Source organism: Pelophylax lessonae (genome assembly GCF_965119305.1).
Source record: "Pelophylax lessonae genome assembly, chromosome: 4".
NCBI lineage: Eukaryota > Metazoa > Chordata > Amphibia > Anura > Ranidae > Pelophylax > Pelophylax lessonae.
In genome coordinates, this window is record NC_138771.1 from 155,583,350 (window position 1) to 155,601,217 (window position 17,868).

Here is a 17,868-nt window from a genome sequence, read left to right on the forward strand (position 1 = left end):
GGGGTGGCTAATTGGGCCAAATTTTGGTCTTTTTCACTTAGGGTTTACTCAACTTTTTGTTGCCAGCAGTTTAGACATTAATGGCTTTGTTGTTATTTTGAGTGGGCAGCAAATTTACCCTTTTATACAAGCTGTACACTCGCTACTTTACTTTGCAGCCAAGTGTAATTTCTTCAGTGTTGTCACATGAAAAGATAAAAACAATTAACAAGAATGTGGGGTGTACTCACTTTTGAGAGAGAGTGTGTGTGTGTGTGTGTGTGTGTGTGTGTGTGTGTGTGTGTGTGTGTGTGTGTGTGTGTGTGTGTGTGTATATATGAATATGTGTGTGTGTTTGTGTATATAGATATAGTATATATTATGTTTACAGTATGAAAAGGGAGGCGAGTTAGGAACTGGGTTGTATGGGACGTTGACGTACATGTCGGAAGCAGAGATTACGGTAAATAGATAAACCGAGATGAAATAAGTGATTAAACCTGATGCTGCATAAGCAACTGTTCCTACAAAAATGTCTTAAGCATATTTTCCACCAAACCATTGAAAATCAAGTAAGAGCAAGATGGGTTTATTTGAGCCATTATAGGTTCTTGAAGAAATAGAGTAGTTTTACAGCTTGCCCCCCTAATGAGAAATACAGCACTCATTACTCAAGTTGTGAGACAGGATTTCCCTTGCTGTTTTCCAGTTATATTTGTACTGAATTGTATCTGCCATACAGAAATCTAATACACACTAGTTTGCTTCTTATTTAAGTCAGTCTCCTGTTTATAAATCTATTTACAGTTGAGGAAAAACCATTTGAATTCCAGTTCTATTGTTTAAAAAAAAAAAAAAAAAAATGTGCTTCTATCTGGTTAAGACCATCTCGATTAATGAAAACTATATTGAAAACTGGGTATTGATAGAATATTCAGACAAATATTTTTATTTATTTTTTTTTATCTGGCTGATCCTTTTTCTTATGCTTATGTCTTCTAGGTCGGAGGTCACCCCCTGCAAGAAGTGGGCACCGGTGTGTGGCAGATAATACTAATTTATATGTGTTTGGTGGGTATAACCCAGACTACGATGAATCAGGCGGTCCAGAAAATGAAGACTACCCTCTCTTTAGAGAGCTTTGGCGATACCATTTTGCAACAGGAACATGGCATCAAATGGGTACAGATGGCTATATGCCAAGAGAACTTGCATCCATGTCATGTGAGTATTTGGGGGAGAAATGTTCAGTACACGTTTCCTTCCTTCACTTTTTTTTTTTTGTTTTCTGGGGATTGCATGCCTCTTAACAGTCATACACATGTATAAAAGGGATGTATGATTACTCCCCCTCAGCATTCTGTTCCTGTAAAAGGCGGGGCAGGTACAGATTGCTTCCCACTGAGTCTCAATGAAGGCCAAACCCAGAAAACATATTGTACTAGCCTTCCCAGCTTCACAAACAGACAAAAGTGTTAATAGGGTGTAAGGTCTGCAAATGGAAACATACAGAGTATACCAATAGAAAACTATACATTTTTTGTTTTTTTTCCTTCCCACATTCTTAGCCCATCATTGTAGGTGCTACTTTTTGTAGGCATGTGTTTTTTTTTTTTTTTCAGCTATGCAGTGTAGAGAAGTATGACCTGCAACAATTCATGGCAACCAACATAATTTTCAGTGACCTGTAGGCAGATATTCACAGCTTTTCTTGTTGGTTTTTGCTCTTATTCTGGCTAACTGATTTAATCATGTTACTGCCATGGACAAATCTGTTATAATATAGCATGTCATGTTAAAGAAAAAAGGGGGTTATTTGTAATGCCGGATAATTTTATATAAAATTATGGAAAAAAAAAAAGAAGAAACTGTCGTGTCAAAGTAAATTTTACTGCTTTTGTTTTAACTTTCCAGTGGTTTTACATGGCTACAACCTCCTGGTGTTTGGAGGCACCGGCATCCCATTCGGCGAAAGCAATGGCAATGATGTTCATGTCTGTAATGTGAAGTATAAGAGATGGGAAAAGCTTAACTGCGAAGGAAAGAAACCCAACCGTATTTATGGGCAGGTTTGTGTTAAGTGTATCCTAATACATGGTGTGTTTATGTGTTTCTTTTTAAAGGGGAAAAAAAATCAGTCCTGAAACAAAATGCCCATGACCTAGCTCATATGTGAGCAGCGACTCCGTGAATTATGTACCACATACCAGTTTTGGCAAAAAAAGCTACTCCTGTTCTCTGACGGCTTGTTCATACCACGTGCAATGTGGTAAACGCGCATTTCTATGCCCGTTCACTGCACGGGAATATAAAGTGGTCTGCAGATGCACCCCTAAGCATCTGCAGTACCATGTGGTTTGGGGAGGCACAATTGGGAAAAAATTGTACTTGCTGTACTTTTTCCTGCGCAGCCTGTGTGTTGTGGTGTTAACCGAACCGGCCCTGAGTCAAGCCCTGGAGCAACTTCGTAGCATGCGAATCAGTGAATTGACACTTCCATTTGATCCTAAAAACACAGGTACTTTGCTTTTAGAACAGCAGTCACAAAAATGATGCATTTTTTATTATAGCCTTTTAATATTGTATAGTAATGCTTTCCCAAACTGATGTAAAAAAGCCAGTCACACTATATAGTTTTTTAGTGCTGCACTTTCTTCCTGGCCCTGCTGAATTTTGTATCTATAAAACATTCAATTTCAACAAGTACAGAAAAATAACTGCTGAAACACAGTGAGCTTCTAACACCGATATTAAGTTGACAATGTTGACTTTCAGTGCAGCAGATGAAGCATTGTCCGTGGTTTTTTTTTTTTGTTTGTTTGTTTGTTTTTTACAGCCGTGGCCAAAAGTTTTGATAACGACACCAATAATAACTTTTAAAAAGTCTGCTGCCTCATTTTTTATGATGGCAATTTACATATACAATCAACTCTCACAGGGTGCGTCTGCCCATGTACCAGGAAACCTAGAAACTACGCCTAAGAATGTTTAGGACTTTATTAAAGTAGATTTGTGTGTCTTTTTACTTATAGGAAGGGGTGGATTGAGGGATACCTCTCTACCTCAATTTGTCATTAGAGTTTATCTCCTCTTAGTTGTTTACTGCAGTATAGACAGAACCACTAAGGGAAGTATAAAAAGGAAGCATAGGGGTTCTAATCAACTGATGGAATTTAGGAGCATAGATTAGGCGATTTCTATCCATTACTTTCATTCTTCCTGGACTTAAAAAGCATCCTGACTGCAATAAAACACTGACTCTTGGCCACTGATGACAAAGATATGAGAACAACTTGGAAAAAAAGCCCCTCGCCACCAACCAAAGTACCATATGTATATGTGATAGTGCACCTAAACGCACTAAGAAAAATATCCTACATGTTTCACTCTAAAAAAGAGCTTCGTCTGGGGTGTATAAAATAGGTGCTCAAAATTAAGTGCTGTAACCACCACATGGCAAATGGCATATACTCCAGAATGGTATGAAGAGTGATCAGATGAATTGCAATTATTGCAAAGTTCCTCTTTGCCATGGCTTCAGGGCACCCAAGAAAGTCTAGCAAGCACCAGGACTGTCTCCTACAGTTGATTCAGCTGCAGAATCAGGGCACCACCAGTGCAGAGATTGCTCAGAAATGGCAGCAGGCAAGTGTGAGGTGCATCTGCACGCACAGTGGCGTGAAGACTTTTGGAGGATGGTCTGATATTCTGCAAAAGGCAAAGGGATTGGACTGCTGAGGACTAAGGTAAAGTACTTTTCTCGAATGAATCCCTTTTCCGATTGTTTGGGACATCAGGAAAAAATCCTGTCCGGAGAAGAAAAGGTGAGACCTACCGTCAGTCTTGTGTCATGCCAACAGTAAAGCATCCTGAGACCATTTGTGTAGGGTTGCTTCTTAGTCAAGGGAGTGGACTTGCTCACAATTTTGCCTAATAACACAGCCATGAATAAAGTATGGTATAAAAACATCCTTGTATCAAATGTGGGAACAACAACATTTCTCTATCGTTCATTGACAGACGCAGCTTCATATCTTCTTAGCCACTGGGTTATGCTCCTCCCATGAGAAATAGGACTCTAGGCAGGGAAAAGCTTTCACCACACCTATAGGACTGCCCCTGCAGGCATAACCCCACACACTCTGCTACAGCCCTCAGTTTGTTTCTGCCTAGTTTAGGAGTAGGACCTAGTTCCCTGCTGGGACTTCTGTCTTAGCTGTTATTTTTTGGCGAGTGGTTTCTGCATCCTGAGGTGTTCCACATCCTGTGTGTCCAGTGGGGGACACCCGATGTCTACCTGCTTACTTCTCGACTCAACAGGAATATTCAGATATTTCTGGTCAGGTCAAGGGATCCTCTGGCCGCCGCCACAGACGCACTGGTGGCTCCTTTGGGGTCAGTATTGGCTGATCTATGCGTTCCCTCCACTAAAACTCCTGCCAAAGCTGCTGCACAGAATAGAGGTGGAAGGGATTCTGGTCATTCTAGTGGCCCCAGACTGGCTTTGCCGGTCTTGGTACGCAGACCTGGTAAGGTTGGTCACCGATACTCCTTGGAGGTTTCCTCTCGGGGATGATCTGCTGTCTCAAGGGATGAACAAAAAGAGGCCCCTCTAAGTGTAGACTTTTAAAGCATTTATTAATGTGTAAAAAACACTTACATTGGTTCAGGGTAACAAGTACAGGTTGGCACCCTCCTGGGTGTATCCCGGGTGGGGTGGGGGGGGGGGGTGCATCATCCAGTGAGCGCCACCATCGGAAGGAAGCGTGTCCCCTCTTCACCGTTGCCAGCAATAGCGGTGGAAGGAGCAGGAGTGGGAATGAGGCTTGAGAATCTGTAGGATGAAACCGAGGCTTGGTGAGCGGTCATGGGTGAATGATGTCCCAAGACTGCGATGTGTTTCTGAGCATGCTTGCTGCCGATAGACAGCCACGCTCCTCCTTCATAGCAATCAATGTCTCAAGGGCATATCTTCCATCCTGCTTTCTCGGCGTGACTGTAAAAAGCCTGGTATTGAAGGGTAGAGGCCTTTCTGGCTGATTTACACTGTTGAAGGCCAGGAAGATCGATCTATCATACGTGGAAATCGTACAATTCATGGTTAATCGTTGAAAGTGCAAACTCGCTTGTTTTTTTCAAAAAGGGGTTGAACAGCGTTTGGCTTTGGGCACTATCAAAAGCCAAGTGTCGGCTTTGGCTGTGTTTTTCCAACGTCCTTTAGCTACGCATGCCCAGATTCACACTTTTATTCAGGGGGTGCGTCATATGGCGCCTTCGAGACAATCCGTGTTACCTCTGTGGGATCTGAATTGGGTGTTTATCGGTTCTTCAAAAACCTCCTTTTGAGAACCCAAGGGAGATTCCCCTGCGCACATTGTGACGGTGGCGGGTATCAGATCCCTGCCCTTCTCACTAACTCGTGACCAAGGACCAGCCAATCTCACACCCTGCCGTCACTTGCGTAACAATGCCACTCTCAGCTGCACCCGGCACATAGATTTTCCAGCTTGCGGCACCATAATCAAGATGCCAGCAGGCTGAGAGTGATTGTCACCGGGCTAATTAAGCAATTAACCCTTTCACTGCCACCACCACTACGTTATGAGCCCAGCGGACGCTCGTAATTTTAGAAATACCAATTATGACTTTAGAATAATCATCTGTAACACACGCTATCACCACAGACAGGAATGTTCAGAGGATTTATTCTATACAGTAGCACTCTTCAAGAGACAGGTTCGTTGTTAGTTTGCATTAAGAGCTTAGGGACAAGATTTTTGTCACACTTTTCAAAATAAAGTTTAATAATAAGGTTAAAATTGGTGCAAATAAAATATTTACAGAAAAAAAGTGTTTCAAAGAAATAGAGACACAATTCAGCAATTTAGAAAAATAAGATAGGATTGAGAAGTAAAAATACTTGCATTCAATGTCCTTGGTGTTACCAGAGTTCAGATGCTGAGCCAGTGTGATCGGTTCTCAAACTTGATAAATGTTCCTTCTTGATGTTACCATGAGAACTCCCAATCCTGTCTGCTTCTCTTTTCTCTGAGACCGCAGGGGGTGTTAACAGATGTCCCTGACCAATAAATACAGTGGCCGTGGTCGTAAGGTTTACGACAATACCAAGGAACCTCCTGTATAGACAGTTATACCACTCTCAATATCTCGAAATATGTAATGGTTACATTCTTTAAACTGCTAGTTTATCATCATTCAACATGTGATTTGGCTTCAAAAGATACTAAACATAAATATATTATCACACAGGGAAGATCTTATCGCTATCTTCTATTCTATATGTGGTAGGGTGATCATACATGGTCTCAATTCGATCAGTATGACATTTTCTCATCCAAATATCTACTTTTTGTTAATGTGTCATGTTCCTGTCTGCATTTATGAATTGTGTATGTATTGTTACATTTTCTAATGAACAGCTGGGGCTGCGTGGGATTTACAACACCGCTCTGGTCAGCCTTAATGGATTTGCTCAGTTTTACAATCGGCCTGTTCTGGCAGAACAACATTTGACCAGGTTTCCTGTCTGCTGAGATAAGGTTTCTTTGAAGTGCCAGCTTCCTGCATTCTTTAGTTAATTGAGGTAGAGAGAGGGGGGAAGATGAAAATCACTGAGTATCTCTGGTCTGCATGTCATGTTTGCCCGTGACAAAATGGTTGCTTGCGGCAGCTTTTAGTATATCCAGTGCAGGATATCGTTACACACATTATCTCAGAAGGTTGCCTTTTTGGTGGCTTTCACTTCTGCCCGCAGGGTGTCTAAACTGGTGGCGTTGTCTTTGCTGTTCACCTTATTTGGAGGTCCAAAGATATAAAGTGGTACGTCGACCTAATTAGTCGTTTCTTCCTAAGGTGATTTCTGATTTCCAATTGAATGAAGACATTGTGCTGCCTTCACTCTGTCCTAAGCCCAAGCATCCCATGGAAATGGCTTTGCATTCTTTGGATGTGGATCGGGCAATTAGAGTTTACCTGGTGGCTACTGAATCTTTCAGGAACTCAGACTTTTTGTCTTTGCCGAAGGACCTCAAAGGACTGGCTGCGTCTGCTGTGACCATATCCAGATGGATCAGGCAGACAGTGGTTGAGGCTTATTCACTGAAGAGTCGGGTTCCTCCTTTCCCGGTGCAGGCACAGTCTACTAGAGCGCTGACTGCCTCTTGGGCTTTTCGCCATCAGGTATCAGTGATGCAAGTTTGCAAGGCGGCAACTTGGTCGTCAGTGCACACGTTTACAAAAAGGTAGATGTGTTGGCATCTTCAGATGCCTCCTTTTGGCCGCAAAGTTTTGCAGGCTGCGGTTTTAAAAGATAACTTTTTTTTCTCTTTTGAAGGTGTATGTTTGCTTTTTTCTGGGTGAGCTCCAGTTGTTCCTGGTTGACTAAGTTTTTAGCCTTTAGGGAATTACCTTTTTTCTTTGATCGTTTTCCCCACCCCTCATGATAATACTGCTTGGGGACATCCCAATGGCTAAGAAGATATGAAACTGTGTCTGTCAATGAACGATGGAGAAAACTGGATTTTTAATTTACCGTAATATCCTTTTTTCTGAAGTTCTTTGACAGACGCAGCACCTGCCCCTCTAATTATGAGTGGAATGGGGTTTAGTTTCGTTGCAAGCAGTGTTTAGAAAACAAGGGCTGTAGCAGAGTGTGTGGGGTTATGCCTGCAGGGACAGCCCCATAGGCGTAGTGAAAGCTTTTTCCTGCTTAGTGTCCTGGCCCTGATGGGAGGAGCATAACCCAAAGGCTAAGAAGATATGAAGCTGCGCCTGTCAATGAACTTCAAAGAAAAGGATGTCACGGTAAGTCAAAAATCATGTTTTTTATAATGAGGGTATACTGGACAGCCACTAAAATATCTAGTGAATATTTAAAATAAACAGACACACCAAGAGCAGTTTTGATAAAAAGCATAAAACAAAACTTGACTGGACATTTAAGTAAAGTTCCTTACACATAAAAGTTACCATAAACATTACAATATAAATACCACCACTTAAACATACACTCCTATTCTCTATATCCCAAAATATCAAATTCTTAGCTCTGGTAGTTTAATGTCAATCGCTTACACTGGCTAGCTGGGGGAACAGGACAATAAGAAATCCTGGCTGCATGCTTGGTCTTTCCACAGCATCAAAAAAGATAGTTCCTCATGCTGTGGCCTATTTTTATAGTCCTGTATACCATAGACCATAGGATGTAATCATTCCTCTTGACCACTCACAGGTCATTTTGTTGTGAATGAGGTCAGCAACACATGGTTTCACTTCCCCCAAAACCACATGGTCAATTGGATATGCAGCAGCCATCTTTACACACGTCAAAGCTTACTAAACCACCTGTGGGTGAGAGATATTATTACCCCTGTATGGAAACATTTGTCATGAATCAGTTAAAAAAAAATATCCACAACTGATACAACCCTCCGATGAGCAACTTCTCCCAACCATCTAAGAACCATTTGGTGATGAACAATGCCTTTTCCAGCATGATGGAGCACTTTGCCATAAGGCAAAAGTGATAATGAAGTGGCTTGGAGAACAAAACATTGAGATTCTGGGTCCATGGCTAGGAAACTCCCCAGACCGTAATCCCTTTTGAGAACTTGTGGTCAATTCTCAAGAGACGCGTGGACAAAAAAAAAGAAAAACTCCACAAATTCTGACAAACTCCAAGCATTGATAATGCCATCAGTCAGGATGTGGCCCAGAAGTTGATTGCCAGGATAAATTGCAGAGGTCTTGAAAAAGCAGGGTCAACACTGCAAATATTGACTCTTTGCATAAACTTAATGTTATTGATTGCCGCAACATTTTATTGAAGGGAAAAAAAAAAAGTATTAAAGTGGTTGTAAAAGTTTCACAGCAATCCCATATAAATTTTCACTGTAACAAAACAGGAGTAATCGCTGTCAGAAAATTCACCTGTGTCATCATTCTAAATATAGAAGTTTACTGCAAGCTAAAGGTTCTTTCAAGCTGACAAGCTGCTGCAGACAGTGTTGGAAGATTTTGATGTTTTTAGGACTTTGTGTTTATCAGTTATTTTTGTGTTTTATGTGATTCTTTATGCATTTCTTTTCTAGAATTGCCAAATGTCTATCAAAAAGCAGCCAAAGAGCTACGTTTCTTAACAGATATGCTAGATCGGTGTCTAGTTTTTCGGTTCCATTCCAATCTGGCCAATGAGCTTTTCCTTAGCAGAACCACTGCTCTTCCATCATTGTTTAAAGTATATGTCCTGGTATTACCCAAATCTTCCTCTTCCAAGCATTTCTCAGCATTGCTTTCTTTTAAAAGCTTTTTAAAGGGATACAACATTGGAAAATGTGCATGTATTGAGTTAATTTATTAGATGTGTTTTTTGGATTTTCTTTTTTTTTTGACCCTGAAAAAGCTTTAAAGTATAACTAAGAGAACTTTTTTTTTTTTGTTATTGCTGTCTGTACCCTCGTTAGGGAGATTCTCTCCCTCTCAATTTGTTTTGTTTACCAATCTTGAAAGTAAAAGAAAATCCCAAATATTGGGTTGTCCCCAGAAAAGTATTAGAGTGGAAATCTTCCAATGGGGACACCATTTCTGGTGACCTGGGGGTCCCCAAGGAATGCCCTTAATTTGCAGAGATTTCCTCTCACTTCCCAATTGGCTATGATACCGGAAATTAAGGGAAATCTCCGCAATGGGACACAGATGGCAAAAAAAAAAATCTGATGGGGGATATAACCCTCCCTAAAGCCCCGTACACACGTACCGATCGTCGGCATACAAACGTTCGTCTTTTCTCCCCGGGATGTCGGTGTCTGTTGAAAAGTGCAAAGACTGCCCAAGAATTTTGTCCGCCGACTACAGCCGACTGCAGAAGTGATGTCATGTAATGGTTAACTTTCCCTGTGTTTTTTCTTTTCTGAGCATGCCCAGTCTTGCAAATCTGCGGTCTGTCGGCAGAATTTTGTACTGACTGGCGAACAATCGTCCGTTCTGGTGTCGGCATACAAAAATTTTAATGTTTGCAAGAAAGACTCTTGTCCGCAGAATGTGCGCAGACAGCTGTCGGAGACACCATACTAACAAGCGTACAATCGGCAGATCTTTCGTCCGCCGACGTTTGTATGCCGACGATCGGTACGTGTGTACGGGCCTTTACTCTATCCAAAATGAAAAGGAAAACTTTTTTTTCCTATAGTTCTACTTTAAAAACTGCTATAGAGCTAAAGTACTGTACCTGTTAGATAAAGAATGTGAGTTGTCTGTCTGAAGTTGGTTGTCTTCCCTGCCTCTCCAAAAAGGTGATGGGAATAGGTCTGCATTTATTTATTACAGGCACTTATTTAAACCTTTTACTTTTTTTGAGAAGTGTTTTTGATTTGGACGTTTTTGTATTTTTCAATTTCAGGCAATGGCAATTATTAATGGTTTTCTATATGTATTTGGAGGGACAACTGGTTATATCTACAGTACAGATCTACACAGGCTAGATCTCTCCACCAGAGAATGGGTTCAGCTGAAACCAAACAACCCCCCATGTGACCTGCCAGAGGAAAGGTATTTAGCTGCATATTGTATACTGTAAATAAAATCACATATTTTTCAGAATTGCGTTGTTGATATATCTGTTTTAGGTTAGAAGCAGCTGACCATGTCTTACATTATTTTCATTAGGTATAGACATGAAATTGCACATGATAGTCAGAGGATCTATGTTCTGGGTGGTGGCACGTCTTGGACTGCATATTCATTAGATAAGGTACTTTTTTTTATTTATTTTTTTACTTTCTATTAAATGTAACTTCAATCTCCTATATGATGTACTAACTTCATGCTGCCTCAGATAACATTGCTGTACATTTTTTTGTTTTGTTTGACCTGTCCTGTTCACTAATTCCAGCCTCCATTTCAAATGTTGAGGGGAGGCTCCACTGCTGCATAGGGTTTCATAAGTCTTACAGGGCGTGTCAATAAGTTCTACTTCAGTGGAGCAGTCGTACTCCAGATGCCTTAAACCTTTAAGTCCTACTTAAACACACACTGTTTACATTGTCCCTTCTATTTCTGTTTATGGCTTATGGTACTGAAATAATTTTTTTTTTTTTTTTTTAATTAAAAAGCTAAACTTTATACAGCTGTCACATGACCCAGATCTTTCCCAGCCTGTCTGCAGGGAATTCTAAGCAGGAGGGGCTTATGGTCCACTGCTGGTCACATGTTCAAAATAAAATGGCTTTTGGAATACAGAGTAAAGATAAATATCAATAGTTTTAAATTGGCATACAAATATATATTTGAAATTCAATATTATTTTGTGAAGCTTCCATTAATCTACATGTAATATCCTGTCCCCATTGTGTTTAGCTTGTTAGCGGGCATAGGGTAGGGAGGGGTGGAAGGGGGCTGTTATTTACCACTGTTTATACGCCCACATATATGATGTAATAAAATTTATAGAACCTTGCGGAATTTACTGGTACCAGAGGAGGACAGTGAGAAAATGTACTAAAAAATAATATTTTATTACAAAAGACTAAAAAATGTATTTCATAAAAACATACAAATTGGTGCTTATATAGATAGTACGGGTCATAAATGTGAGACTTCTTCAATATTCCTTTGCTACCGTTTCAGAAGGGTGATGCGTTTCGCAATTCTTCCTCAGGACCTCAAATTTTATGGTTTGCAAAGAGAGCACTAATCTATCCAAAAGGAAAAAGCGCCACAATCCGTTACAGGTAAGTAACATAAGTCATGATATATAACTGTATCAGTCCTGGATCACTTCATTGTGCCAATCTTACATATAGCCCAGGATATGTCGTGACATGGGGATATCATGTGACGTGTGACACAGAACTGCAAAACTGTAGTGCCAAGGAATGTTTGTTATAACCTACAATAAGGAGCATAGGTGGGTAAATGACTATCTTGGCAAGCTGGCTTCACTTAGTATCAAACAAATCCCACTCTTAATACGTTTATCCTTGAAGTATATGGATAAGCACAACCAAATATCAGGTGTTCAATCCCTTGAGAGAAGTATTGTCAACACAGCAGCTGTCACCGGGAATACTGCTCTCAAAGGAATTGAACGCCTAATATTTGGTTGTGCTTATCCATATACTTTAAGGATAATTTACTAAGTGAAGCCTATTTGGCAAGATAGTTATTTACCCACCTATGCTACTGAAGATTATTACAAACCTATTCCTTGGCATTACAGTTTTGCGATTTTGTCACACGTCGCATGATATCTCCCTGTTACATGACACATCCTGGGCTATATTGAGCAGCAAGATTGGCGTAATGAAGCGATCCGGGACTGATACAGTATATTTGATATATATCATAACTTGTTACTTAACTGTAATTGGTTGGTGTGCTTTTTCCTTTTGGATAAATCCATGCTCTCTTTGCAAACCATAAAATTTGAGGTCCTGAGGAAACCATAATTGCGAAACGTATCGACCTCTTGGAACAATAGCAAAGGATTATTGAAGAAATTTTCAAATTTATGAGCTGTACTATCCATATAAGCACCGATTTTTGTATGGTTTTATGAAATACATTTTTCTCTATCGTCCATTGACAGACAAAGCTCTTATGCTTCTTATATCAGAGTTATGCTGCCCCCTACAGGAGTAGTATTGGGCAGGAAAAAATTTACTGACACGCCTACAGGGGCTTTCCTTCACGGCATAACACCACACACACTCTGCCACAAGCCAAGTTTTTGCTGCCTAGTGAAGGAGTAGGACCTAGGTTTCCTGCTGGGACATTCGGCCTCAGTTTTTTTGTTCTTTAAAGCATTTTTCTGTTTATTTCTCTTTACTCACTAATGCTAGCTAGTGTCAGGATGATACTCCTGGTGAACTACAAGCGACCGCCGGCTGAGGTTTCGCACTGGATAATATAGATCCTCCCGGTCTCCCAGGCTGGCCAACGAGCGTGAGCAGGTTATAGTCCTGCACTAGGCCTCGCCACGACAGAGCCCCTGAGCCCTGCAAGTGGATGTCTTGCCAGGACGCATCGAACTGGTACACCCTTAGTCGCAGCGTACCCTTTGTCTGGCAGCACCCCCACTCAGGGTGGGAGGTGGTCTGTCCAGGGCAGAGCCCACCCGGTCCATGGTATTGTGAATAAATTGGGCCCCCCATGTCCCTAGTGGCCTCTAGGAGGGGATGTGGGCCCACTCCTGGGGATAATGGGACCCCGTTTTCCTAAAAGATCCCCTTGGCCTATTAGGATCCCGGCCCTGCCCTTCCTGCTCCTGCATGGGGGTGCTTTATTCGGCGCCCGAGGGGGGTGTATACAGTGGTACCTTATCCTGTGGGGTCTCTGTTTAGGTAGATCCCTGGTGTGGCCTTGTATCTGGGTCCTGACCGCATGGCAGTGTTTGGCTCCCTGTGTGAATGAACAATGGCAGGGTGCCTAAGAGCTTTAAATGCCATTATCCCATTGCTGACTCGGTCTCGAACCACTGGACGGTGCCATCTAGGGTGGACCACCCTGTTTCCAGGTTTAACAAATCTACTGTGATACCCGTGGAAGATTCCCTGGCCTTCTAGGACCCAGTGGACAGACGGGCGGAATCCCTTAACCGCCACCTCCATGTTTTGGCGGGTTAGGTACAAAAACCGATCTTGGTGTCCCTTCTGGTTTCACAGACGGTAACGGTATGGGTTAAAGTGCTTAGGGGTAACCTGAATGCTGATATAGTTCCTCCGACCTTGATTGGACTCGCGTACCAGATGGCCCAGTCCCTGGTGTTTCTGTTTGATGTGTCTTTGGACGCGGCCCCTCTGGTTGCCAGAGGGTCAGCGGTAGGGATTGCCGTACACCGCATGGTGTGATTTAAGAGCTGGTCGGCTGACCAGGCTTCCAGAGGGCCTTAACAGATCTTCCCTTTCTGGGCGAGCGATGATAAAAGGCTTAACGGGGGGGGGGGGGTGTTTAAGAGTAATCTTCTTCCCCTATCCTCCAAAGGCGTTTTTTTTTTCGTGTCTCAGGGACACAAGAGAAAGGTAAACCGTTCGGGGCCTCTAGAGGGAGCAAACAGGCTTGGTCAGGTAAGCCCAAGACAAGTCAGTCCGGTTCGGCGGACAAATCCTCTTCTGCATGAAGGGGTGCCCTCACCCGTTTTCTGGGCTGGGGGGACGTCTGCGTTTCTTTCAGGAATCCTGGATGTCCTTGACCTGGGACAATTGGTTTTACGGACCGATTAGTTCCGGGTACAAGTTTGAATTTCGGTCTCGGCCGCCAGACAGATTCTTTCCCTCAAAATATTTGTCTGTCTCCAGATCGCTTGAAGGATCTCAGGGAGGAAGTGCAGGGCCTCCTTGCACAAACAGTGATTGTGTCAGGTCCCTTTCGGGACGGATTTCAAGGTTTTTATTCCAACCTGTTCATGGTGCCCAGGAAAAAGGGCAAGGTGTGTCCTAATTTTGGACCTCAAGTCTCTTAACCGCTTTGTGCTGGTGCAGTAGTTTCGGATGGAATCCATTCGGTTGGTAGTGGCATCTTTAGAGAGGATTTTTTTTTTTAGCCTCCATTGACCTCAAAGATGCGTATCTGCACATCCCTCTATGCGGGGGCCACCAGAAGTATCTCAGTTTTTGCGGGAGCACTTTCAGCTTGCGGCGTTACCCTTTGGTCTTGCCTCTGCTCCCAGAGTCTTTACCAAGGTTTTGGCCCCTGTGTTGGTGTTGCTGCGCAAAGGAGGGATTGCGATCCTAGGATATCTCCTAGGTTGATCTCCTGTTGAGAGCAAACTCTCACCCAGCCTTGTTAGGCGATCTGTCAATCACGGTTCAGACCCTTCAAGAGTTCGGGTGGATCATCAACTTCAAATCTGCACTGACCCTATCATTGCGACTTGATTACCTGGGACTAAAGCCCCGTACACACGTACTGATTGTTGGGCGTAAATATTCGGCCACCGACCGATCGGCCGATTGTAGGCTTGTTAGTATGATGCTTCCGACAGCCCATTTTCGGCCGAACAGAATCTGTCGTGCAGACTTTAAAATATTTGTTGGCCGTCACCAGAACGGCCGATTGTTTGCCAGTCAGTACAGATTTCGGCCGACAGACAGCAGATTAGCAAGACTGGGCATGCTCAGAAAAGAAAAAAGACAAGGAAAGTTAACCATCACATGACATCACTTCTGCAGTCGGCTGTTGTTGGCCGACAAAATTCGTGTGCAGTCTTTTGCAGTTTTCAACAGACACGACAGCCCTGGACAAAAGACGGCCGATCGTTCGGCCGACGATCAGTACGTGTGTACGGGGCTTAACTCTGGACTCTTCCGTGGCAAGAGATTTTCTTCCCGGGGACAAACTTCAGAAGTTGCAGGGAGAGATCCGATTGCTGCTGGAAAGCGATCTCTCTTCTCTACGGACATGCATGGGAGCCCTCAGTCTGATGGTGTTGACCTTGGAGGCAGTCCCATTCACTCAGTTTCATTCCAGGCCTCTGCAAAAGGAGATCCTTGTCAAGTTGAACAAGGATCTACACTCCTTAGGCAGGATGATACGTTTTGAGCTGACTCACGAGGTCAACGCTCTGTTGGTGGCTTCAGTCGCCTGCCCTGAGTCAGGGCAAGTCCTTTTTACCGCTTCTGTAGACGGTGGTCACCACAGATGCCAGCCTGTCGGGCTGGGGCAATGTGCTGGACGACCCCTGTGCCCTGGTACTCTGAGCAATCGATTTGTCTAATCTATGGAGAAATCAACTGCTCAGTCTCCCGGTTCGGATCCAATCGGACAATGCCACGGCTGTGGCCTACATGAATCATCAAGGGGCACTAAGAGTGCCCAGGAGGTGGCCGAGATTCTGCCGTGGGCGGAAGGATAGGTTCCGGCTCTCTCCGCAGTTCATTCTAGGAGTGGAGAATTGGCAAGCGGATTACCAGAGTCGTCAGGTTCTTGATCACGGGGCATGGTCCCTTCATCCAAAGGTATTTAGTGTCCATTGGGGGACTCCAGAGGTCAAGCCTGTTTGCATCTTGGCTAAACGAAGAGGTGCAAAGGTTCGTGGCCGGAGTTCGAGATCCTCTGGCCGACACCACACACGCATTGGTAGTTCCTTGGAGCCAGTATCGGCTGACTTATGCCTTCCCTCTGATACAGCTGTTGAGGTTTCTCTGCAGGATGGCGGTGGAGAATGTTCCTGTGATGCAGGTGGCTCCAGACTGGCCTTGTCGGTCTTGGTACGCAGACCTGGTAACGATGGTCGTCGTGCCTCCCTGGCGGTTGCCTTTGAGGGAGGACCTGCTGTCTCAGGGGCCGATCCTCTATCCTGCTTTACGGTTGTGGTTTTTCACGGCATGGCTGTTGAAGGCCAGGTGCTGAGATAGCGGTTTCTCTGAGTCTGTGTTTCCTACCCTGCTGAGGGCTAGAACAACGATTTCCAGAAATATTTATCTTCACACGTGGAAGATGTATATTTCATAATGTGAATTGCAATAATTGCGCTCTTTTTTTCAGTGGCTAGGGTCTTGGTTTTCTTGCAGAAAAGAGTTGAGCAATGGTTGGCCTTGGGCATAATCAAGGGCCAAGTGTCGGTTTTGGGGATGTACTTCCAATGCCCGTTGGCTGCTAATACATTGATTCGCACCTTTCTTCAAGTAGTGTACCATATGGCTCCTCTGAGCCGATCCCCCTTGCTTCCGTGGGATTTAACTTTTGGTTTTGTCTATTCTTCAAAAGCCTCTTTTTGAGAATATAGGGACATAGCTCTGCCTTTGTTATATCGGAAGGTTGCCTTTTGATGGCTATTACTTCTGCTCGCAGAAGTGTCTGAGTTTGCGGCGCTTTCCTGTCCGTCTTATTTGGTCGTCCACAAAGATAAAGTGGTTCTCCGACCTAATCCGTGTGTTTTTTTTTTTTTTTTTTTTTTCCCTGCGGTGATGACTGATTTCCATTTTAATGAGACATTGTTTTGCCTTCACTCTGTCCTAAGCCTAAGCATCCCAAGAAAATTGCCTTTCACTCTCGATGTGGTTCGGGCCAGGGTGTACCAGTTGGTCAGAGTCCTATAGGAAATCAGACTTTTTTTTTTTTTTTGGTCCTTACTGAGGGACCTCGTAAGGGTTTGGCTGCGTCTGCTGCCACTATATCCAGATGGATTAGGCAGATGGCTGTACAGGCTTACTCATTGAAGGGTCAGGTTCCTCCTTTCCCTGTGACAGCCCATCCTACCAGAGCGCTGAGTGCCTTTTGGGCTTTTCCTCATCTGGCCTCGGTTACTCAAGTGTGTAAGGCAGTGACCTGGTCGTCCATGCATACTCTTACAAAATTCTTACAATGTAGATTTGTTGGCATCTTCGGATGCATCCTTTGGCCGCAAAGTTTTGCAGGCTGTTGTTTTAAAGAGACTTGATTTTCTCTTTCAGGAGTTTATATTTCTTTTCTATGGGTAAGCTCCTGTGGTTCCTGGTTGAGCTTTGTTACCCAGTTGGCTATGTTCAGCCTTTGGAAAAATGTTACCTGTGTGTTTTTTTTTTTTTGGTTGCGTTCTTCCCACCCCTCATGCCTACACTGCTTTGGGACGTCCCTGTGGTATAAGAAGCAGAAGAGCTGCGTCTGTCAATGGACGATAGAGGAAACTGGATTTTTGTAACACCTTACTGTAAAATCCTTTTCTCTGGAGTCCATTGACAGACGTGGCACCCGCCCCTTTTGTTATGGGTATGGTTTGTGTCTAATTCTTTTTTACTGCTTGCTATGAAACTGGCTAGTGGCAGAGTGTGTGTGGGATTATGCCATGAAGGACAGCCCCTGTAGGCGTGTCAGTTTATTTTTTCCTGCCTAGTACTACTCCAGTAGGGGGCAGCATAACCCTATGGCATAAGAGCGAGCGGTCTGTCAGTGGAC

General features: G+C 43.3%; 1 protein-coding gene across 2 annotated transcripts in view; it reads left to right on the forward strand.

The window, feature by feature from the left end:
* The window catches only part of KLHDC10 (kelch domain containing 10), a 98,441-nt gene that overhangs the window by 56,941 nt on the left and 23,632 nt on the right, over positions 1-17,868 (forward strand). For both annotated transcript variants that reach the window (XM_082256425.1, XM_082256424.1), the window contains 4 exons: positions 982-1,203; positions 1,894-2,048; positions 10,397-10,545; positions 10,663-10,747. In XM_082256425.1, coding sequence (XP_082112551.1) covers positions 982-1,203; positions 1,894-2,048; positions 10,397-10,545; positions 10,663-10,747 — 611 coding nt within the window. The remainder of the gene's footprint in view (positions 1-981; positions 1,204-1,893; positions 2,049-10,396; positions 10,546-10,662; positions 10,748-17,868) is intronic.